The sequence below is a fragment of the Herpailurus yagouaroundi genome, unplaced genomic scaffold (genome assembly GCF_014898765.1).
Source record: "Herpailurus yagouaroundi ecotype Mexico unplaced genomic scaffold, PumYag 189, whole genome shotgun sequence".
Classification (NCBI taxonomy): domain Eukaryota; kingdom Metazoa; phylum Chordata; class Mammalia; order Carnivora; family Felidae; genus Herpailurus; species Herpailurus yagouaroundi.
The window spans coordinates 15,155,189-15,179,418 of NW_024412420.1; the positions used below are offsets into that span (position 1 = coordinate 15,155,189).

Sequence of the window (24,230 nt, forward strand, 5' to 3'; positions counted from 1 at the left end):
AGGAAAACCGAGGTAACAAACACAAGAAACAGGCTACCAGCCTTTAGGCCTGGGAACAGAGAGAAGAGGTTCGGGGTGACGACCCAGGTGCGTGGGAGAGTGGGCCTGCAGAGCTGGGTGCAGACCCCGGGGGTTGCCCAGCCGGTGCTCAGAGGAGGGGTCCCGGGGGGCCTCCGTGGGTGGGGGGCCGGAGTCACCCGCTGGTGCTGGTGTTCCTGAGGAGGTGCCGTGATGCCGTTTTTGGAGCCTGGAAAGAAGCTGGAGACTAGAATCCACTGTAGCTGCCAACAAAGGACTGTTGCTGGGGCCACAAGACCCTCTCTTCCCCAGGCCTTGTAGGCTCCTTCCAGCGCCCTCTATTGGTGGAATCTACTAGAAAATCAGGTGAGGGATGTAAGAGTTCTCACCCCAGTATCACAGAGTATAAAAAGATGTTCCTAGAGGTTGACAGTAGGCATACACTGTTCTAAGGGCTGCACGTGTTTTAATTAATTTAATCTTCCCTACAGTTTTAGGAGATGTATACTTTTTTAAAACTTGTTTTTAAATTAAAATATAGGTAACACACAGTGTTAGATTAGTTTTCAGGCATACAACATAGTGATTTGACGAATCTGTACTTAAGGCTGTGCTCACCACGGTGTAGTCCCCACTTCTCACCGTACAACGCTATTATAACACCATTGACTATATTCCCTGTGCTGTACCTCCCATCCCCATGTGAACCGGAAGCCTGTACCTCCCACCCCCCTTCACCCCTTTTGTCTACCCCCCCACCCCCTCCGCTCTGGAAATCACCACTTCTCTGTATTTATGGATCTGTTTCTGGTACATACTTTTTAGAAATTAGCTTTTTATTTTTGAATAATTCTAGATCCACAGAAAGTTTGCAAAGACTGTACAGCGTTCCTATCTACCCCTCACTCAATTTCCCTGAATGGTAATATCTTTACAACATCATTGTGCATTTGTCACAACTAGGAAGCCAACATTGGTAACTTGCTGTTAATTAAATTTCAGACGTTATTCAGATATCACTACTGTTTTTTCCACTAACGTCCTTTTTCTGTTCCAGGATCCAGTCTGAGATCCCACATTACATTTAGTCCTCACACCCCCTTAGTTCCCTCTGGCCGGTGACAGTTTTCTCTCAGCCTTTCGTAGTTTTTCACAACCTGAACTGTACTGCTTAGGAAGGGTAAGAGGTAATTTTAATCTTTTTATTTTTTTTAAGTAAAAGAAATTTTTTTTTAATCTTCTGTATTTTTTTATTTTTTATTTTTTTTAAATTATTTTTTTTAAATTTTTTTTCAACGTTTATTTATTTTTGAGACAGAGAGAGATAGAGCATGAACGGGGGAGGGGCAGAGAGAGGGAGACACAGAATCAGAAGCAGGCTCCAGGCTCTGAGCCATCAGCCCAGAGCCCGACGCGGGGCTCGAACTCACGGACTGCGAGATCGTGACCTGAGCTGAAGTCGGACGCTTAACCGACTGAGCCACCCAGGCTCCCCAACATCTTATGTATTTTTGAGAGAGAGAGAGCACAAGTGGGGGAGAGGCAGAGAAAGAGGGAGACACCGAATCTGAAGCAAGCTCCAGGCTCTGAGCTGTCAGCAAACTGTCAGATCATGACCTGAGCTGAAGTCAGATGCCCAACAAACTGAGCCACCCAGGGGCCCAGAGCTAGTTTTAATCTTATTTGATGATGGTTGAGGAGCCTGAGGCAGGGAGAAGTTAGATGACATGACCAAGGACACCTAACTAGTAAGTGATAGAGGTACGATTTAAAGCAAGACAGTCTGGTTGCAGAGACTCCTGTCTTGACTGTCGTAGAGGGGGCATTGCTCTGATGAGAGTGGAGGCCTCACATTGTCCCAAGATTAGTAGCAGGTAAGATTTGGTAGAAAAGACTATATCAGGTTATTGAGGGTCTCGACAGCCACACTGAAGAGGTTAGCCTTGATTCAGTAAAAAACAACAACCAAAAAACAACTTGAGTTTCCCAGAGTTTTGAGCAATTCAATTTAACCAATATTTATAGAGAGATAGAAGCCTGGTCTGACAGGGATAGTTTGGATGAAGGGAGAGGCATAGGATTATTGAGCCAAGATTAACTAGGAGGCTGTGATCGGGGGTCTGGTGATCAGTGTCTAAATTAAGCTACCGTCAGTGAGGATGGAAAGGAAGGGCTGTAGGCCAGCAACAATTTGAAAGAAAAATGAAATGACTTCGTTTTTGGTTCTATTATCAAGGATGAACAATTATTAACTTTACAGGTAGGTTTTCACCATGAACTAGGTTATTGAAACCTGAAAATGTGTTATGTTGCCAAACGTTCTGCATTTCAATGCAAGGTTAATGACCCAGTCAGTACTCCTCCCCCCCACCTGCTGAGGTTGCTAATCAGTATTTAAAGTCTGACTTTAAAAAAAAAAAGATGATTTGTTTTCACTTTAGAAACATAAACAGTTTTTTCTAGACTTACTGTAGACACTCATTTTGTCTTCAACTATAATCACCCCAGAGAAAGCTGAGTTACTGCACACAACCAAATACACAGTTTAGAGAGATAGTAGACAGTGTACTGTTAAGAGGCATATACTTTCTTCTGATAAAGAGAGCCACATGCAATCATATTTCTCTTGGACATACTGCTGTCTGCAAAGGAGGTGTGTGCTTTGGTGTAGCGGGAAGAGAAGCGACTTTTAGATTCGGGCAGTTTCAGGTTTAATCCCTCCCTCTGTCACTTACTATTTGTGCAACTTCTGTAAGTCCCTTCCGCGGTTTGTTTTCTCTCCTGTAAAGTGGAGACAATGAAGGTAGCTACCTGTCAGTGTTTTTTCTTAGAAATGAATGAAATAGTGCGCATGAAGCACATATTAGAATGGCCAGTAGATATTCACCAAATGTTAGTTCTTAGGAGTAAAAACAGCAAAAGTGGTAAGGTGAGATGGGGTTGGTTAGTGGCATGGAGTACTTGTTACTCGCTTCTGGATAACCTAGAACCATAGACAAGCTGGAAGTGTCTTTAGAGTGTGTCTGGTCAGCCAGCCCATTTTACTGATTTAAGACCTGAGACCCACAGAGCTCAAGTGACTGGCTCTGGGCCACAGAGGCAGCTCAAGTGCAGAGCATCTCCTGGGTTATATCTGGGGCTTTTTTTTTTTTTTAATTTTTTTTTCAACGTTTATTTATTTTTGGGACAGAGAGAGACAGAGCATGAATGGGGGAGGGGCAGAGAGGGAGGGAGACACAGAATCGGAAACAGGCTCCAGGCTCCGAGCCATCAGCCCAGAGCCTGACGCGGGGCTCGAACTCACGGACCGCGAGATCGTGACCTGGCTGAAGTCGGACGCCCAACTGACTGCGCCACCCAGGCGCCCCATATCTGGGGCTTTTTAACTAGTGCCAAGAGTCTTTGAATGCCTGAAGATCCGCAGTGGTAGTACTAGGACACTCACAGTTATTTCCAGTATTAAAAATTAAGTCTAAATATTTATCCCTTACAATCGTGTATAAAAACCTTAAGCTTTGATTTTGACTAAAAAAGAGGTAACTTGGTTATTTTAAACCTAAAATTCTCTCTGATGCTTATAAATGTATTTTTGAACAAACATGAATTATTATGTTAAAAAGTTACATGGGAAAAGTAATATTTTTCAAGAAATAAAAGGATGCCTTTTGGTGAGAAAGCTGGAAACCATCATGTGGCAGTAATGGTGAGCATCTCTCACCATCCAGAGTGCAGCTGTTGACATGTTAGGTCATTTGACTCTCACAACAATCCCGAGACATAAACAGGGACAAGAGTATTATGTCTGCTGTGACAACAAGGAAACTGAGGCAGAGAGGGAAGTAAATGGCTCAAAGGCCCAAGGCAAGTCCAATAATATATACGAGATTGGACTTTGGGTACTTTCTGTAAAAACCTTACGTGCTTGGATTTTTCCAGGACAACAGGGAGATGAATTAATACATGATATGGTCATCATATAAGTTTTGTTCTAAGAGGAACAGAATTGTGTGCCTATTTCTGGTGGATGGAGAATACTGCACTTCAGCCTGATATTTTCAGTTTATTTCAATGCCATGATATAATATGTCACTTAGGCTAGTAAACTTCTAAAGATAATTCTGACTAATGTAAACCAATTCTCACTTGAGGGAGCAAGGAATACCCAATAAATGCTAGTATTTTTTCAGAATTGATTTTTCTAGAAGACAGCATATATCAAAATGAATATATATTCTTCCCCAGATTGCATTGCATGTTGAGCTTAGAATTTCACCAGTGATGAGTTAAGGAGTCAGAATTATTTATACATGACAGCAAAGTGACCAATTTGTTTAGTCAGTTAAGGAAGAAAGAAAAATCAATTTCAGGGGCAATGGAAATTAAAATAAATAAAACATTTAAAAAATATTACATTGATCTTCAGTTTCCAGTGTAGGGCTTGGTATAGTGGCTTGTCTTCAAAAAACACCTATTGAGTAAAATGACCTAGTGAATTTTTTACTTTTCAGCCTGTCACAAAGAGCCAGTATCTAATTATTCAATGATTCCACCACACGTGCTCTCCTTCTGCTGGTGTAAATCGTGGATATGTTGATCTGCTGTTCAGGTTCAGCTAGGCATTCCACTTCCCCTAAGAGGAAACATGAGAGTAAATCATCACAAGGCCATATTTGCTAAGCCAGAATAAAGTTTATTAAGGAATAGTCAAAATGGTTATTTCTCAAAGAGCAGTGAAATAGCCTAAAAGACAGGGAGAAGGTCTCCAACTTCACTCAAAGGAGGAGAGGATTAAGAAGTTGGGCACATTCATGAAAACATGGCCCAGGGACTTGGGATTTATTGAGCCTGATGTAGGTGGTAGCGGCTGTTGCAGACCAGGTGACGAGCAGCACATCACCGAACCTGTGCAGAGACGTGGCTGCTTAGCAGGGCTCGCAGGGATTCTGACAGCCAGGCTGAACGTAGGTTGTCAGGTTGATCCCACTCATTCCGGGAGTTGGGTGGCAAGAATTGAGCAGCCAGCAAGTTGGCACGTAGGTGTCGGGCTCACAACAGGGTGGGGGGCAGGTGTCACAGCAGATGGGCTGAAGGAGGCTGATGTCATGGGGGCAGGTGCTGGGCAGGCAGACTCCGCACCGGCAGCATTTGTCAGAGGAGCAGATGGTGGTGGCGGGGCCGGTGGGGACGCTGCAGCAGCAGGGGACACAGCAAGCCATGGTGTTAGGAGTTGGGTTTTTGTTGGGTTGAGAAGAGAAGTCTGTTGGTGTCTCGATGCTTCTCTCTTCTGCCCTGGCTCTTATATATCCACCTCGCCGGGGCGTCAGCCTATTACCAAGAGTTTTTTCCCCCATGTTTCAGTTTATAGCTATCTCCATTAAAACCATCTAATTACTTATGTGTTTATTACCAAAGACACACTCTTTACCTCATAAAAGGGGATTAGATTGTTTTGTTGTCAAATTAGGACTCTTCACGTTGGCTCTTTGTCACCTTAAGGACATTTCATTTCAGTCTTCAAAGGTGCCGAGTCATTATCTTCTAATCATTACCTGTCATTAGTGACGGCCTGGTATGCCAGGTATCTGCAAATCATCCCCACATTTTTTTGTCTACTTTTCAGATGAAGAAATAACTAGGCATTTTGATTGCTATTCTACTAGCAACCAAAAATTCAATGTGATAATTTAGGTCTTCTGGCTGAAAAAGTGCTAAAAATTTTAGATTTATTCTTTGTGGCTCCAAGAAGCTGAATTAGGATGAACGGATGGGATCTATAGAGGAGATTCTGATTGTGTGTAATGAAACACTTTCTTAGCTGTAAAAATCATTTGCTTTCTGTTCCCTCCATGTGTGCAGTGAACGATAACTTGTTAGGGGCAGGCGAATGGGAGTCAGGACCTGCACAGTGATAGTGACAAATGTCCTTTAAAACTCCATCCAACAATGTTACGAATTAAGATTATTCATGACCTAAAGAACAGTTGTATGGGGCCATTTAGAGACCAAACAGTGCAGTATTTCCCAGAATGAGTTCCATGAACACCTATTCCAAGGAACATTAAAAGGTTCTCTGGTAAACACATTTGGGAAATAGAATTTTTCGTTGGTGGACCTTTCAGAACCTTTAATATGCTGAAGTGCTCTGTGACTTTCCAATAAAGAGATATAACATGTATTTTTCTCCAAACTTACTTGACTGCAGAGTCATTTTGTTTGTTAGTTTCCACAGGTTAGCTTTGTAGATTAGTGTTCTATGGAGCATACTAGGGGAGATTTCTGAGTTACATTTAAACTACTAAACACCTAATGATGGAATTATTTAAATAAATAAAGGCATAAAACTTACTCTGATGCTCTAGCATTGCTTTAAAGTAGGAAAATAGTAAACATTTAGAAATACTTTACTTTGAAAGTCTTAAAGAATGTATGTATTTTCTTGACCCGTCTTCATATAAAATGTCTCAGGCTCTAAAAAATAAGCAGAAAATTATACAACATCAAGGAGTCAGGAGCCAAAATCAATAAGCTGATGGATTCAAAAGATGCTTAACATTAAAACTGCTTTCATTTTAGCCATCTTCTCACTACTAGAATGATTTTCTGCTTTGGGATCCCTCTGCTAGAATTTTGCCTGTTGTCCACATTACTTCCATAGATCTCTGTTAGTTCAGTCAAACTCTCATTGGTTATATCCCTACTGCAAGTCAGACATTATGCAAAAAAGAAGTAAATAGGTGCCTGCCCTTGAGGAGGTTGTAGAGAAGAGACACGAAGTCAACTGGCAAAAGACAGCACAGGGTTTTACATTCAGGTTTTCTAGGTGAGATGTAGGAGTTTAGAAGTAGGTTTATCTGGAAGATTCGGAAAGTACTTCACGAAAAGGGAACAATTGCATGGGTAGCGAAGCATGATTAGGAGCTTAGCAGGTAGAAAGGAACATAAAGGGAATTTCAGCAAGCAAAGCAAGGAAATAAAATTTCATGGGATGGCAAAAGTGTCGATTGGGAGAAGCACAAAACCCAGACTCCAGACCCTCTTACTGGAGGCTGTGGAGGAAAAGAGTGGGAGACAAGTTGGAACAGGTGGGTTAGAGCCACAATAGGAAGAATTTGCACTGTACTTAGTATGCCACACTCAGGATTTTGAACTTCATCTTCTTGGCAATGGACACTAATTAAAGGTTTTGGACAGATACGTGAAATGATTGGATTTGTATTTAGAAAGAGGACTAGTTTTTGAGTGGAGGCTCAGCAGCATCACCACTTACTAAGTATTAGGCCTTGTGCTGGGTGCTTTATATGTGTTATACAATTCTCACCACAAGCTTGTGATGTATGCAGGGTTGCTATCCTTGCCATTTTACAGATGAGGAGGCTGAGGCATAGACAGGCTAAGTAACTAGTAAGTGAGTAAGTAATGGAGCTGGCTTGCAAAGCCAAGCATTCTGGCTCCAGATTCTGTGCTCTTAGCCACTGTACCATATTCCTTCTTTCTAGGGAGGGTGTTGTTGAAGACAGCCCTTAAGACGAATTGGTGTAAGATTGGTGGGGAGGATGGGATCAGATTATTGAAGGTCTTGAGACCATTAAAAGGGAGCTGATGTTAGAACCTATTTTCTTAACCGAAATGCTAGCAGTAGAAAGGAGATAATTTGAAGGCAGGGACAGTGGGTGGGAAACTATTTGGGTGTTCTCTGGGAGTGCTGAGGAGGGTGTGATTTCTGTTTTAGAGGGTATCATAGAAAAGAGGGGATATATCTGGGATTTCTCATCACATCATTCAATTTCCTGGGAACCACTGGTGGCATACCAGTTTCCACAATAAAGCTAATATTCTTGTTTTTTTAAAAGTTTATTTATTTACTTTTTTGAGAGAGAGAGAGAGAGAGAAAGAGAAAGAAAGCACACAAGTAGGGGAGGAACAGAGAGAGAAGGTGAGAGAAGGAATCCCATGCATGGTCCGTGCTGTTAGCACAGAGCCAGATGTGGGACTTGAACTTAGAAACCGTGAGATCCTGACCTGAGCTGAAATCAAGAGTTGGATGCTTAACCAACTGAGCCACCCAGGCACCCCTCTAATAGTCTTGTTGTTAAGGTGTCCAGAATATTATCTTATCCTTTGCTAATAGGTAGCATTTATTAAATATATACCATGTGCCAGGCACAGCGCTGGGTATTTTATGCACGTCTTATTCCTTATTTCTTACAACCCTATAAGATCAGGACTGTCACTATGCCCAGGTCCCAGATAACAAAACTGAGAGTAAGGATATTGTTTTTATGTATATATACATATATTTTTAAATTTAATTTATTTTTTAAATTTATATCCAAGTTAGTTAGCATATAGTGCAACAATGATTTCAGGAGTAGATTCCTTAATGCCTCTTACCCATTTAGCCCATGGCCCCTCCCACAACCCCTCCAGTAACCCTCTGTTTGTTCTCCTTATTTAATAGTCCCTTATGTTTTGTCCCCCTCCCTGTTTTTATATTAGTTTTGCTTCCCTTCCCTTATGTTCATCTGTTTAAAGTCCTCAGATGAGTGAAGTCATACGATATTTGTCTTTCTCTTTCGCTTAGCATAATATCCTCTAGTTCCATCCACATAGTTGTGAATGGCAAGATTTCATTCTTTTTGATTTCTGAGTAATACTCCATAATATAAATATACATATATATATGCATAGACATATATGTGCATATATATACATATATGTAAACACACACACACACACACACACACACACACCACATCTTATTTATCCATTCATCTGTTGATGGACATTTGGGGTCTTTCCATACTTTGGCTATTGTTGATAGTGCTACTATAAACATTGGGGTGCATGTGCCCCTTTGAAACAGCATACCTGTATCCTTTGGATAAATACCTAGTAGTGCAATTGCTGGGTCATAGGATAGTTCTATTTTTTTTTTCAACTTTTTTTTTTTTTTCATTTATTTTTGGGACCGACAGAGACAGAGCATGAACGGGGGAGGGGCAGAGAGAGAGGGAGACACAGAATCGGAAACAGGCTCCAGGCTCCGAGCCATCAGCCCAGAGCCCGACGCGGGGCTCGAACTCACGGACCGCGAGATCGTGACCTGGCTGAAGTCGGACGCCCAACTGACTGCGCCACCCAGGCGCCCCTAGGATAGTTCTATTTTTAATTTTTTGAGGAACCTCCATACTGTTTTCCAGAGTGGCTGCACCAGTTTGCATTCCCACCAGCAGTGCAAAAGAGATCCTCTTTCTCCACATCCTCACCGACATCTGTTGTTGCCTGAGTTGTTAGTGTTAGCCATTCTGACAGGTGTGAGGTGGTATCTCATGGTGGTTTTGATTTGTATTTTCCAGATGATGAGTGATGTTGAGCATTTTTTCATGTGTCGGTTGGCCATCTGGATGTCTTTGGATGAGTGTCTACTCATGTCTTTTGCCCATTTCTTCACTGGATTATGTGTTTTATGGGTGTTGAGTTTGATAAGTTCTTCATAGATTTTGGATACTAACCCTTTATCTGATTTGTCATTTGCAAATATCTTCTCCCATTCCGTCGGTTGCCTTTTAGTTTTGCTGGTTGTTTCCTTCGTTGTGAAGAAGCTTATTTCGATGAGATCCCGGTAGTTCATTTTTGCTTTTGTTTCTCTTGCTTCCAGAGACATGTTGAGTAAGAAGTTGCTGTGGCCAAGGTCAAAGGCGTTTTTGCCTGCTTTCTCCTTGAGGATTTTGATGGCTTCCTGTCTTACATTTAGGTCTTTCATCCATTTTGGGTTTATTTTTGTGTATGGTGTAAAAAAGTGGTCCAGGTTCATTTTTCTGCATGTTGCTGTCCAGTTTTCCCGGCACCACTTGCCAAAGAGATTGTCTTTATTCCATTGAATATTCTTTTTTGCTTTGTCAAAGATTAGTTGGCCATATGTTTGTGGGTCCATTTCTGGGTTCTTTGTTCTGTTCCATTGATCTGCGTGTCTGTTCTTGTGCCAGTACCATACTGTCTTGATGATTACAGCTTTGTAATACAGCTTGAAGTCCAAAGGATATATTTGTTAAAATATTTTTTAATGTTTAGTTACTTTTGAGAGAAATAGAGCATGAGCAGGAGAGGGGCAGAGAAAGAGGGAGACACAGAATCCAAAGCAGGTTCCAGGCTCTGAGCTGTCAGCACAGAACCCGGTGCAGGGCTTGAACTCAAGAGCGGTGAGACCATGACCTGAGCCGAAGTTGGATGCCCAAATGACTGAGCCACCCAGGTTCCCTGAGAGTAAGGATATTAAATAATGATTTAAAGTCATACAGCTAGTGAATGACAGCTTGCCTAACAGCTATTCCTCATACCTACTAATAAAAATCAGCATTTTTCTGGAACTAAATTTTACATAACTGTAAATTGTGTTCATTCATTTTTTAAAATTGGTTAATTTGTCCATCAGAATGCCCGGCACCATGCTAGCTGCTCTGCATACAGAAGTTAACAGGTCAGATGAGGTCCTTGTTGTCAAGGTGTGCATGCTAGTAGGGGAGGACAGACACTGAAAAGATAAAGGAGTGGCAGTGACAAGTGCCAGAAGAAAATAAAACAGGATGAAGTGATAGAGAGTGGTTGGGAGGTGAAGCAGGGAGTGCACCTCCGTTGGTCAGGGCAGTCGGCGACAGCCCTTGCCAGGTGGCTGGAGTGTGGTGAAAGAGGAGCGTGAAAGGAGATGAGGTCGCAGAGGTAGTCAGGTGCTGGACCAAGTAGGACTTTGTAGGTTGTTCAACAGAATTTAGGTTGTATTCTAAAGGCAGTGAGAAGGTACTGGATGCTTTGCAGTGGCGGCGGGTTGGGGGAGGATAACCTGTGTTATGTTCTCTGGAAAGTGAAATGGAACCAGGCCAAAGTGGAAACGGGGAGAACAATCAGTGGACCAGGGGAGAGGATGAAAAGTGAGGCCAGTGGTTGATGGACCGGAAAGAGGTGGAAGTGTCTGGGACACATTTTTGAAAGGAGAGATGATAGGTCATGCTGATCAAGACGATGCCTGGAGAGAGAGGTCAGGGACCACGTTGAGGCCTCAGATTTACTCAGAGGTGAGAGGAGACCTGAGCCATATAGCTGCCATCTGGGATGGTGGGAAGCAGTGGATGATGAGGTCACCGTGAGACCTGCAGGGTGAGCGGCCTAAAGCCCGTGAGAGAAAGCAGGGCTGAAGACAGGGAGGCTCCAACACCTAGATGCAGAATGTGCTTACTGCCAAGTTCCTGGCCTGAGATGAAAGCTCGCTTTTATGTGTGTTAATCACAGTTTGCTGTGAACCTCTGTGTGCCTTACCAGCAGCCTGGATTTCTAGGGTGCTGTTGGGAAAACCCTCCCATGACAGCACCTCCCTAGTCAGCAGGAACATCAGTGTTGGGAGGCTTCACACTTCGCCGCAAGCAACTCGGTTGTCTTTAAGCCTGATGGAGTGCTTCAGCCCTTCACAAAAGCAGGCTATAGGAGGCTTTTCAGTTTGTCATCCTAATAAAAATGCCTGTAAGTAAAAACATTTGGTCTTTGTTTTCTGAATTGCATGATCTTTTAAATTTCTGGGGAACTCCTTTACGGTATCGATTGGAACTAAAAATGGCTGGGTCAGGACTGCCATTGACATTAACCCTTTACTCTTTGCTGAGCAAGCAGGCAAAGGATTCTGGGTTTGGGTTAAACGGTGGCCTTTGGGGGCCTTTCCCAGTTATCTTCCAGTGTGTGGGTATAGCCAAGACAGACGTTTGCCAGCTTTATTAGCCTGTGCTGAAAATTACTCTCACATTGGGTTTCTTTCAAATGGAAGTAATGTTTTGTGACTTAAATACGGCTGATACTGGCTTCAAGGGGATGAGCCCTTCCGCTCTGTCTCATGCAGACATGTCTGATCCCAATGCAACATGCCAGAGCAGGCCTCACAGTACTGCAACACAGCATGCGCAAGCCCATCAGCGGGCTGGCAGTGTTGCCTGTTTCTCTTGGGGGGTTAATTCTCATGTGTTATTGTGAGCTATAGAATGTGTGGATAGTAACAGGAAATTACACACAGTTAAGGAAGATATAAAATATATGTGTTCGCTAAAACTAACCCAGTTGGTAAATATATGTCCAGTAAAATTTGGATGCCTAATACATGCCAGGCACTGGGAAAATAAAATTTACAGCTGTTTACTGTGTGAAATCTAATCCTGAGATAGTTAACCACAATTATTCTACAGTAAACTTAGGGTTTTTCTTATGTGGAATCACTTGTTAACAATAGTTATATCTTACAATTTTAATTTGAATCAGATGTTTTTGTCCATTGGTTAGACAGATATGATTGCTGGATTGAATTAAATAGCTACTGGATTTCTAGAGAGTTCCTGTAGGTAGTTGACATTTTTTAAAATCAAGGTAAATAAATGTTTATGTATTTAAATATTAACTGACACAATGACTTTAAAATATATTTTGAGTTGTTCACTTACTAAATATACAGCTGATTTTATAATAGCAGCAAACCCTTATATAGCATTTGCTGTATAACAGATATGGTTCTATGCTTTATGTACACTATGTTATTTAATTCTTTTTTTTTAATGTTTATCTATTTATTTTGAGAGAGAGAGAGAGAGAGAGAGAGAGAAACAGAGAGTTTGAGCAGGGGAGGGGAAGAGAGAGAGGAAGAGAGGATCCCAAGCAGGTTCTGTGCTGTCAGTGCAGAGCCTCACATGGGGCTCAATCCCATGAACTGTGAGATCATGACCTGAGCCGAGGTTCAGAGTCAGATGCTTAACTGACTGAGCCACCCAGGTGCCCCTATGTCATTTAATTCTCACAATAGCCCTATGTGGTTGGTATTGAAGTTATCCTTTGTTTTACAGATAAGGGAAACTGAGGCATAGAGAGGATAAACAAGTTGCCCAAGGTCAGCAGCGGGTTAGTAATGGAGTTGGGATCTGAAGCAAGGCTGTCTGGCTCCAGAGCCTGTGTTCTTAATCACTGTATACTTATCCACAATCTCTCCATTATTGATTATTATGTTTTTCAAGAGAAAATAATGCAATTTAGTTTATTTCAGCCAATCTTTGTTGAGCTCCTCCAGTTTGCCTGGCACTGTGCTAAAAGATTTGGGGGACTCAAGGATGGTCAGGACACAGGTGTACTTTCAAGTATTTTAAATTAAAAAAATTTTTTTTCATGTTTATTTATTTTTGAGAGAGACAGAGACAGAATGCAAGTGGGTTGGGGGCAGAGAGAAAGGGAGACACAGAATCCGAAGCAGGCTCCAGGCTCTGAGCTGTCAGCACAGAGTCTGATGCAGGGCCCAAACTCATGAGCTGTGAGATCATGACCTGAACCAAAGTTGGACGCTCAACCGACTGAGCCACCCAGGTGCACCTCAAGTATTTTCGATTCTACTGGGGTTTGTTGGGTACACAGGACTTGAACACAAGGCAGAGTAGGAAAGTCGTTCCAGCCGTAGTGAATAGTTGCAATAAATGCACAGACTGGAAAAGAACTAATTGTCATTATGAAGCAGTGAATAGTGTACTGTGTCTAGAAAACAATCATGTGAGATAAAAGCTAGACGGAGAGTCTTGACTCCCAGGCTGAGGAGTTTGAACTTGAGTAGGTAGACCATTGAGAGCCACCAGTCTGTTTTTCTAAAGCAGAGAAATTACTTCATTAATCCCCTCATCTGTAAAATACCACATTGATAGAATGCTTAAGGAATAAATTAAATAACACGTTAAAAATGTTTAACACAGTGTCTGGAACATAGCGAATGCTCAATAAATGGTTCTAAGTAAATGGTAGTTATTATTAAGTAAGCTAAGGGAAGGTGGAGTTCCTTTTCCATTGTTTATAGGTGTTCTTTTTATCTAGCAATGCAGTGAACTAGGGGTAAATCCAGGAATATAGCTTTCCACTCTCTCGAGCTCTGAAAAGTCTTCTGCCTGTTCATAGGCTTCACTATACCTTTGCAACCAGTAGGGGCTCCACCTCTACAAAGTAAGGACTGGTGGATTTCAGCCTTGCTTTGCCAGAACCCTGTGAGGCTATTGGGAAGCAGTGTCTGTTTCTCTAGTACCTTCTTCCATGTTGCAATTTTGTGGAGGTAGTCACAACAAACCCTCAGTAAGATTTATTACTTAGAGGAGAATTGAAGCCAATCTCTGTCACTTTGAATGTGGATTTCTCCATTCTGCATTTCTTATTAATATCTATGGCTTATGTGAAATTCATGTTGAAATTCAGCTTGAAATTTTAGCTGGAGAATCAAGATGTACTAGGACAGCTTATTGATCATAGTTGGTCAGCATTCCTCACTGGGAATTCGGCTTCTTGATCAGTAGGGAAAAAGTATGTGAAGAAAGAAAAGAACAGAAAGGAAAGGAGCATCATCATATGTGGGGGAAAAATTCCCATAAACATTAAGAGCATTCTGATTTTTTAGAGTGCAGATGAGTTGGATAAAAAAGGACCAATTATCCAAATGGAGTCAAATATCACCCTGGACATCCCTCTTACTAGTTTTTCTCAGCTTTATCCCCCATTCTTGTGCATCTGGGTATTATTAGCCTCTTAATAGTCAACAGGGTTTTGTGTTTCTAAAGATGTACAATTGAATGCAGAGGAGAAAGAGAAAAAAATTGTTTATTATTTTTTTACATGCCAGGTATATTGCTGTTGACAAACATACTTGATACAGGGACACTGAGATATTAGAACCCCCATTTGAAAGATAAGATAAAAGTGGGTAGATTTGGGGTTTTCATCTTAGGTCTTCTGATTCCTTTTCTCATCCTACTCTCTGTTTCTTCCTATAGTTCAAAATATCTTTAGAGCGATTGAATTGTACGTTCTATACTCAAATGCAATGAAACCAGATACTTTTTTGGCTTAGTGTTAAGTGTTACTTCCAGCCTCAGTCCGTGGTCCACACTAATTTCTATGCCTAACCTTTGTGTGCTTCTCTCTCATTTTTGTCTCGTCTGTTCAATAAAACATTAGGTGTTGGGGTGAAGTTTCAAAATAGTAACCTCAGAGTTTCCTGAATTCTATTTTTAGGATTCATTATATTCTCCCCACCACACCTCCTGGGGGAGAACCATGAAATCCTCCTGCTTCATGATCTTCTTGGCTATTACTCTAGATACACCTCTGTCATTTTGAGCTGTCAAACTCTCATGGTTCATGACGTCAGTGGCTCAAAAAATCCCGAGTTCCTTCACTTAGTTATCCCGCAATATTATAAATCTACTAGGATCTTTTTTGATTTTTTTTTTCAACGTTTATTTATTTTTGGGACAGAGACAGAGCATGAACGGGGGAGGGGCAGAGAGAGAGGGAGACACAGAATCGGAAACAGGCTCCAGGCTCTGAGCCATCAGCCCAGAGCCTGACGCAGGGCTCGAACTCACGGACCGCAAGATCGTGACCTGGCTGAAGTCGGACGCTTACCCGACTGCACCACCCAGGCGCCCCAACTAGGATCTTTTTTGTCCAGGTCTGCAGGTCTCTTCATTTGAACAAAGAATACTATCTTATATTATCATATCGATATTATTTAATTCTGCCTCCATTTAGATCAAGATTCCTCCCATCTTTTCGGGAAAAGATTTAGTTTGTCTCTTCCACCTAAGATACATACCATATTGAAATATTGAGAGACCAAAAGTCTTGACATTTTTTAATATTAGCCTAGTAAAAGCCAGGATTTTTTATTTTGGGGTCATGCAGTGTATCAGTTGTTTCTCTGTCATGTATTTGTAATGCAGGAATCAAGAAGAGGAAAAAGGAATGTGCTTAGAAATGGATAGCCCCAATGTGAACAAATATTTGGTGCTTTGGATTAGTCTCTCTGAACCTCACAAGAACAATTTTACTGAACTCTCAAATCCACAGTCTCACCTAAGGCTTTCATGCTTCGATTGAAATGATGATTCAACATTCTCTGCCTTGAAGTTTCTCAAAATCCTTTTGTATCCTTGGGCTTTTAAAACTAAATTTGCCTATTAGCGTTTAATAGAATAGTCATGATGGAAAGCAGGTTTCTCAAGTCAGAATTATGGCTTTAGGAATAAGTCAGTAGTAATTAACAAAGGGCCATCTACTGTCAGGTACCCAAGGCACAGCCCACTTTGCATGGAAGCTTTTTAATAGAAATGATACAGATTTCTTAACTACAGACCTAAACGGTGCTGAGTAATCTTTCTAGTTCCTCAGTCAGATTCTGTCAGGCCTATAATGTTGTAATTCTCTGGCTGCCACCTCCTAAGCTCAGAGACTAAATTTTTCCTGTAGTCAGCTCCTATGATTAACCAAGGTAAGTGGAACATCTGAACAAATGGTTCAGTAAACTGAATTTTTAAAGGCAATAAGAGTATAGCAGTAAGAGGCCCTTGAAGAACCATACCCATTATGTGAATCAAGTGAATGTTGTATGGAGAATTTTAAACTCAGTTGATAGGTAACTAACAGGGTAAAAAGGGATACTGAGATACTACAAATGTAGGAACTGCAGAAAACCCTGGGAAAGATAGTTTCTTTCAAAGGAAGAGGGAGCGGGGCGCCTGGGTGGCTCAGTTGGTTAAGCGGCCGACTTTGGCTCAGGTCATGATCTCGCAGTCCGTGAGTTCGAACCCCGCGTCGGGCTCTGTGCTGACAGCTCAGAGCCTGCAGCCTGTTTCGGATTCTGTGTCTCCCTCTCTGTGACCCTCCCCTGTTCATGCTCTGTCTCTCCCTGTCTCAAAAATAAATAAAACGTTAAAAAAAAATTAAAAAAGAAAACAAAAAAAAAAAATAAAGGAAGAGGGAGGGAATTAACATTTAGAAATTTAGAGAAGGGGTTTGTCCTATCGAGCCCAAACTCAGATGTTGTAGGAAAACTGTCTGGCTGGTGACTCTGAGTGGGGTGTGCAATAAAGCAGGTTCTACACATGTTGAGAAAGCTGCACACTGAAGTTAGGTGCGTCCCTGAAAAGGATCTGCAGCTGCTGGAGTGAGCAGGTGTTAACTGGGAGAGGATCCTGGGAAGTGCTGGCATACAGGAAGTCCCAATTAAGTGGAAGGAAGCAAAATGGAAGGAAGGAGCCAGTGCCTCCTTCCTCTTCAGCTTTGCAGTTTTCCTTTGTCACCCCCTAGTGGCAAAGCCAGACAGAGTGGTTTGCAGAGGGTCCCAAAGCTGACCACAGGAGGGAGGGTGTGAAGTTGGGACAGTAACTTAACAGCCTGCCACAGAGGAGCTTACTCTGAAAGCCCATGGCTTCCCAAACAGGCATCTTTAAACCAGCTCCTCCCCACATCCTTTCCAGTTCCTTAATATCATTGTCTCTTCACGAGTTTTGGAGTCACACTTATCAGCTGTGACTACAAGCAAGTTAACTTTCTTTATTTGTAAAAAACAAACAAAACAAAACTATTGAGATAGGATTGACATACAAAAGTCTGTTCATATTTAATATAAGTAACTTGATGAGTTTGGAGATAAGTATATATACGCATGAAATAGTTACCACAATCAATGCCATAAACTCCAAAAGTTTCCTCCTTTTTTTTTTTTTTTTTTTTTTTGGTGATAGGAACACTTGATACGTATTTTTCTAGCAAATTTTTAAGTATACAATGCAGTATTAACTATAGACACCATGGTACACAGTAGATCTCTAAGACTTATTCATCTTGCATAATTGAAGCTTTGTACCCTTTGGCCATCACGTCCTTATATCCCTTCCCCCCCCCCCCCGCCTCAGGTAACCACCATTCTACTCTCTGCTTCTATCAGTTGACTATTTTAGATTCCTCATATAAGTGGTGTCATGTAGGTTTTGTTCTGTGTATGGCCTATTTATTTTAGCATAATGTCCTCCAGGTTTATCTATATTGTTGTAAATAGCATGAATTCCTTCTTTCTTAAAGCTGAATAATATTTCATTGTATGTAAATACCACATTTTCTTTATCCATCACCCATCGTTGGACCCTTGTTTTGCTTCCATGTCTTGTCTATTGTGGATAATGCTGTAGTGAACATGGGAGTGCCCGTATCTCTTAGAGATCCTGATTCCAGTTCGTTTTGATGAGGGAGTGTAAGGCAAGCTGACAGGCCACAAACACCGCTGTCCCCCCCACCCCCCACCAGGTGGGATATGTGTGATATTCCTCCAGCATTCCTGGCTGCCCAAGAACAAAGGAAAGGGGAAAAACAAATGGTGGTTAACTGATAAGAGATCATAGTCTTGCAGGACTTAAGTCTCCATCACCCCTCCACTGTGATGTGGGAACAAAGGCAGAAGGAAATGGCAGGTAGAACTCAATTTCCTTATAATCTGCCGCCCATTGACAAACACTTGAGGCTGGCACAGTAAAATGTTTCTCCCTAACTCCCTACTGTCTTAATGCTAATGCTTTGCTAGAGGAAAAACAACCTTAGCTTGACAATAGCTAGGCCTCCACTATCCCGGGAGTCTTCTTTAGCATATGAAAATCTCACTAGAAAACTTCCCCTGGACTTTACCTCCCCTAACCCCATAGTATATAAACAATCTCTTCTCTTGGTTCTGGGGCCAGCTCTTCCTGCTCACAGGTCCTGTTGCCATGCTTCAATAAAATCACCTTTTTGTGCCAAAGATATCTTCAAGAATTCTTTCTTGGCCTTTAGCTCCAGACCCCATGAAATGAATTGTCACCCCCCAAAAAGCCTCTTTTAGATTTAATTTACTCATTCCACGAAACTAAGATAACTATTTCACAGAACTGATGGGATATTAAATGAAATTGAGTTCATTTTAAGTTTATTTAGTCTGGGTACAGCATATGGCATTAAACAAGGGAAGGAGAAAGGAGAAGGAAAATAAATAAGGAAGAAAATACACAGTTTCTGTAATCATTCCAATTGATCACAAGGCCGTAGTTGATATTTATGACTCACTTCCTCCACTACCCATTTCATGTTTTCTTTATGCTCAATCAGGACCTCAGATGGGGTTTTTTACTTTGTGAGGGTGATTTAAATCTTCATGTCTGAGAAGTCTTGAATCCATAGTGGTCTTGTGTTTTTCAGTTTGTCAGTAGATGGGTTATAGTAGCACACAAATATAGTATAGATTGACTTCAAAACCTCAAGGAGCCCGCCAACTGTTGTGCTTTTCCTAGCTGAAGATAGTTCAAAGGACAGCAATGTTTCTTTTGCCTTAGAAAGGAGATCTCAACATGTTCTAGACAATTTGACTCCAAGAAATTTCACTGAGGTGATGACCTCCTTCATTTTTGTGGGGTTTACCTCCTACCCTGAGTTTCACATATGTTTACTTAGACATCTAAAGTACTTGCTACTTCCTATTCATCAGAAACAATTAGCAGTGTAGTGGATTGATACGATGATGTGTGAATGTCAAGATGATTAAGATCTCTTCTGAGTGTATTATGACAGAAAGCAGGAGAGTTGACACAGCCCAGAAGCAATACTTGTAAAGTTACTGTTAGTCATACCAGTTAAAAGCAAACTACTTCTGATTGTCCTTGCAAACTGATATGGAGAAAAAGGTATTTTCATATCAAAAGCTGCATACTTCCAGTTGCCAGGGGCTATGTTGATTTGTTCCATTAAAGATACTCCATCCCTTGAAGCTTGGGTGGCTCAGTCTGTTAAGCATGCCTCTTGATTTCAGCTGTGGTCAGGATTCTTGGTTTGTGAGATCACATCAGGCTCTGTGCTGGGCGTGGAGCCTAAGATTCTTTCTCCCTTTGTCCTTGCCTTGCTTGCTTGGGCTCTCTCTCTCTCTCTCTCTTAAAAACGAAAAAAGATACTCTATATGCTCCATCTGGAATGTCAGCTCCAATTGGGACCATTTACCAAAATTATTCAAAATAATAGTAGATAATTACTTTGTTATACTCTTAAGATTTTTCTGCTTTTTCTGCAGGACAAAGAAGTAAGTGGGGAGATGCTAGGTATCACCACCAGGCTGTATGCAAGTCTTTGAAAATGGCACTCATTTTCACAATTCACTAGGGATATAGTATCTTTTTTCCCTTGTAATGAGGGGAATTTCCAGTGGCTTCTACTTGGCTCTTCCTACCATGGGAGTTTTATTCCTTAAGCCAGAGTGTGAATGTGGGGGTTATGCCGGTTGTCAAACAGATTATTCCAGTTGGGGAATTGATCTCTGGACCTACTGGGTCCACTGTGATTTAAATGTGTGATAAAATGCCAGCTGTGACTGGGCCACCATAAGCCACCACTTTCATTGGTGTACTGGAGTGACATCTTGGGTCTTCAGGAATTAGTGTCAACACAGTGTCTGATAATCCATGTGGTAGGCAGAATTTGGGGACCCATGACCTCTGAGCCCTGGCGTCATGTCCATGAATATATTATGTTTGGGGACCAAAGGGACTTTGCAGATATAATTAAGGTTACTAATGAGTTGACTCTAAAATATGGAGAATGTCCTGGACTATCCAGGTGGACTGAAAGACAGTAACCTAACACCTGACACAAAGAGGAACTTAATCTGACTTCCACAGCTTCCAAAGTAGCCATTTTTAAACCTGCAGAAACTTGTTGCACCTCCTTCATGTCTAGTTCATTAATTTCATTCTCTATGAGTTTTGGACTCAGATTTGGGCTCAGATTTGGGTTTCAGGGGTTTTTTTGTTTGTTTTGTTTTGTTTTGTTTTTGTTTACTTACAAGAATATGTGACTTAAGGGGCACTTGGGTGGCTCAGTTGGTTAAGCGTCCGGCTCTTGATTTTGGTTCAGGTCATGATCTTGCAGTTTGTGGGACGGAGCCCTGCATCAGGCTCTGTGCTGAATGTGCAGAGCCTGCTTGGGATTCTCCCTCTCCCTCTCTTTCTGCCCCACTCATGCTAACGCTCTTTCTCTCTCTCTCAAAATAAATGATTAAACTTAAAAAAAAAAAAAAAAAGAATATGTGACTTAAGCAAGCTATTTAGCTTCATTTAGACTTACTTTCCTCATCTATAAGCCAGGATAACAATATCCATTTCAAGGATTAATGTAAGTGTTAAATGAAAAATAAAGCATGCATGGAGTATAATTAGCATGCGACACAGTGTGTGGTACTAAACGAGGTCATACTGGTTCTCGTCTCTTTTATGCGTGTCTTACCCATCATTCTTCCCCCTTTTCTTTTCTGCCTCTTGTCCCTAGTCTTTTTCATTGTGTCTTCTGTCTTTTCTCTTCTATTTCGTACTTTTCCTTTCCTTTTCATTCTTTTCTCCATCATTTATTACCATAACCAATCACCATCCCCCCCACACTCCCGCCAGCCTGATTTTGTTCTTTACTTTTTGTTATTCATCTACTCATAGTTATGGTCAGTGAACCTCAATTAAAAATGCTCCCCACTTTTGCTCTAGAATTTGCAGTCCATGTGCTTTTCCTGTCACTGAACTGCTTCTACATCTCCAATCCTCTTAGGTGTCATATATAGAAAGTTTTCCATTTTTGAGACCTCACTGCAGTCTATTGCATAGTGTAGTGGTTAGGAATATTCTCGGTTTCCAGTTTTGCAAAAGCCAACAAGTAATGGCTTGATCAAAGGACTTATTCTTCTCATAGGTAGGCAGCTGCTAGCAATGGTTCAGAGACTCGGCCATGTCAGGACCAGTGTTCCTTGAGTTCTCTTGGGATTCTGTAGCTCTAGGAATCCTGTCTGTATTTAAAGTGAAAAGAACAGTCACAGTGAGGAGGAAGTAGAAGCACCAGCAGTGTGTGTCCCTTTTATCAATAAAAGAAAGCTTTCTCAAAAGTCCTTAACTGGCTTCTACTTACATTTCACAGGCTAGTCTTGTGTCTCTCTATAACTTTTATTTATTTTTTTAATTCATAAGCTTATTATTTTAGTGTCAGACTACAGGCATCTGTGGGGCGTAGTAGGTCAGACACTTTGGCAATATTGTAATGTCTCTATGGTTTTGCCTTTTTTAGAATGTTATGTAATTGGGATAATATAGTACGTAGCCTTTTCAAATTGGCTTCTTTCATTTAGTAATATGCATTTAAGATTCTTCCATGTCTTTTTGTGGTTTGATAAATCATTTCTTTTTATCATAGGATAGTATTCCATTGTATAGATATAATATAGTTTGTTTTTCCATTCCCCTATTGAAGGATATCTTTGCAACTTCCAGTTTTTGGCAGTTAGGAATAAAACTGCTGTAAACATTGATGTGCAGGTTTTTGTGTGGACATAAGTTTTCATCTTTGGATAAATACATGGGAACACGATTGGTGAATTGTACGGTAAGCCTATGTTTAGCTTGGTAAGAAATAGCCCAGCTGTCTTTCAAAGTGGCCCTACCATTTAGCTTTCCCACCAGCAGTGACAATTCTTGTTGCTCTGTTAACATTTCCCAGCATTTGGTATTGTCATTGCTTTGGATTTAGCCACTCTAATAGGTGTGCACATTGGACCTTTTTTACTCTTTTCCTTCCATTTAGAATGACCTTTAAGGCCTCAAAGATTACCTCCCTTGTGAAACTTTCCCAGATGCTGCCCCCAACATGGTCCCTGCTGGTCCCAAATGATCTTTTCCTTTTTGAAATCCTGTTTCTGGCTCTGTTGTCTTCTTCTTTGTAGTCTACATAACCAAGATACTACTTTCCACAGCAGTGGCCATCTAAAGCCTCTCCAAAATTTCTGAGAGTTCCTGAGGTATTACTTACTTGTAGGTCCCCCTGCTCTGAGTTCTGGGTTGTCTCCAACTCCTTTGAGTCAACCCAGACATAAAACTCAGCTCTTTCCTTGGTGTTCACAGGAAAGTTGACCTACTCTAACAGGGATTGTATGAGTTTAGTAACTTAATGGGGATGAAACATGGAGTAATACTCATGACTTCCTTACTGGGTCTCTCCTCTGTTCTTTCATCTCCTCACTCCCTTTCTGGAATAAAAAAAGAATTCTTCTCTCTGTCTCGTTTGTAATTATTTAACATCCTTGTTTCTCAGCACCCATTGTAAGTTGGACTACCAAGGCTTATTGGCCACAAAAGCATCCCCCTAAGACAGGGAGATTTTTTTTTTTTTCCTACCAACTACTAAGAGAACGCAGTTTATTTGTTATATTGTTTGTAGCTATTTTCACACATATACTTTTTATTTCTGGATAGTAAAGTCCTCAGGGATAAGAATTAAGTCTTCATCTTCCTGATCTCCATAGTTCCTCCATACACTTTATATGACTTCAGTTTCTTTTAAAAAGAAACAAATGTACTTCTTTGAAGGAGGCATTAACACATTATCACATTTTATTTACAAGTAGAAACACAGACTATGGTTTGTTTGCCCAGTTATAATATTTATTAAGAAATGACAGAAAACACTATATCACAGATGTAAATGAAATAGCCAACAGGCAAGATCCTTATGATTCCCCCCCCTCTCAAATAGGGATGAAATCAGATGTTGAAATATGAAAAAGTCTAGCCTACTTCTTAGAAGCTGAATGTTGGGTGAAGGGCTTCCATTCTCTCTGGTGACATCTGAGGAAAGTCATGTGGCTGTACCCTGGTGCCTTTGATGTTAGAAAAAATGTTATTAAATGTAGCAAAAAGTAGATTATAAGGCAGGGAAGAATTAGACTTGTGGGTAGTTCTAAAAGATTAATTCCACAATATGTCAGTTATTTTAGACCCTGAAGAAAAATCAGAAATAGTATATCCAAAGCATTTTGATAATCAGCTGGTATGTTTGCAGCATTTCTGTGTCCGTAGTGGAGAATCAATGTATTCGTTGCAGAATGATATCAGGTAGAGCCCATATACTTGGCAGCCCCCATTACAAAAACCCAAGTGGAAGTCGTAGAACTTGTGGTGGTCCGGGGGTGGTTGAGGAGATACACTGTTCAGAGATACTGTGTCCTGGGCAACTGGAAATCAACAACCTGGTTTTTTAACAGGTGGGCTCACAGCAGGTGGGCTGGCAGCAGCTGGGCTGGCAGCAGTAGCAGCAGCAGGCAGGGCGGCAGCAGGACTGTCCACAGTAGGACGGGCGGCAGCAGGAGGCCTGGGCGTGGTGCAGCTGGCAGCAGGTGGGGGGTATGCAGCTCACCACACAGCAGGGGGGCAGGCAGGTGTCCTCCACGCGGCAGTCAGGGCGGCACCACCTGACGCGGCAGCTCACGGCTCCGCAGCCACCCTCCTGGCCGCCACCAGTGCCACAGCCGGTCCCGCAGCAGCTGGGCTGGCAGCAGCTGG

The 24,230-nt window shown here is 41.5% G+C and overlaps 2 protein-coding genes and 1 long non-coding RNA gene across 4 annotated transcripts in view; 1 reads left to right on the top strand and 2 right to left on the bottom strand.

Moving 5' to 3' along the window:
- The window catches only part of LOC121044971 (uncharacterized), a 77,251-nt gene that overhangs the window by 17,911 nt on the left and 35,110 nt on the right, over positions 1 to 24,230 (top strand). The gene's annotated exons all lie outside the window — the stretch shown is intronic.
- Positions 4,688 to 5,302, bottom strand: KRTAP3-1 (keratin associated protein 3-1). Its single transcript, XM_040497492.1, has one exon. It carries the CDS (start codon positions 5,232 to 5,234, stop codon positions 4,941 to 4,943), a length of 294 nt encoding a protein of 97 aa, XP_040353426.1. The 5' UTR covers positions 5,235 to 5,302; the 3' UTR covers positions 4,688 to 4,940.
- LOC121044969 (keratin-associated protein 9-3-like) overlaps positions 23,299 to 24,230 on the bottom strand; it is a 3,746-nt gene continuing 2,814 nt past the window's right edge. Inside the window, exon 2 of the mRNA XM_040497497.1 lies at positions 23,299 to 24,230. This exon is cut by the window's right edge and continues 133 nt beyond it. Coding sequence (XP_040353431.1) covers positions 23,926 to 24,230 — 305 coding nt within the window. The 3' untranslated portion in view covers positions 23,299 to 23,925.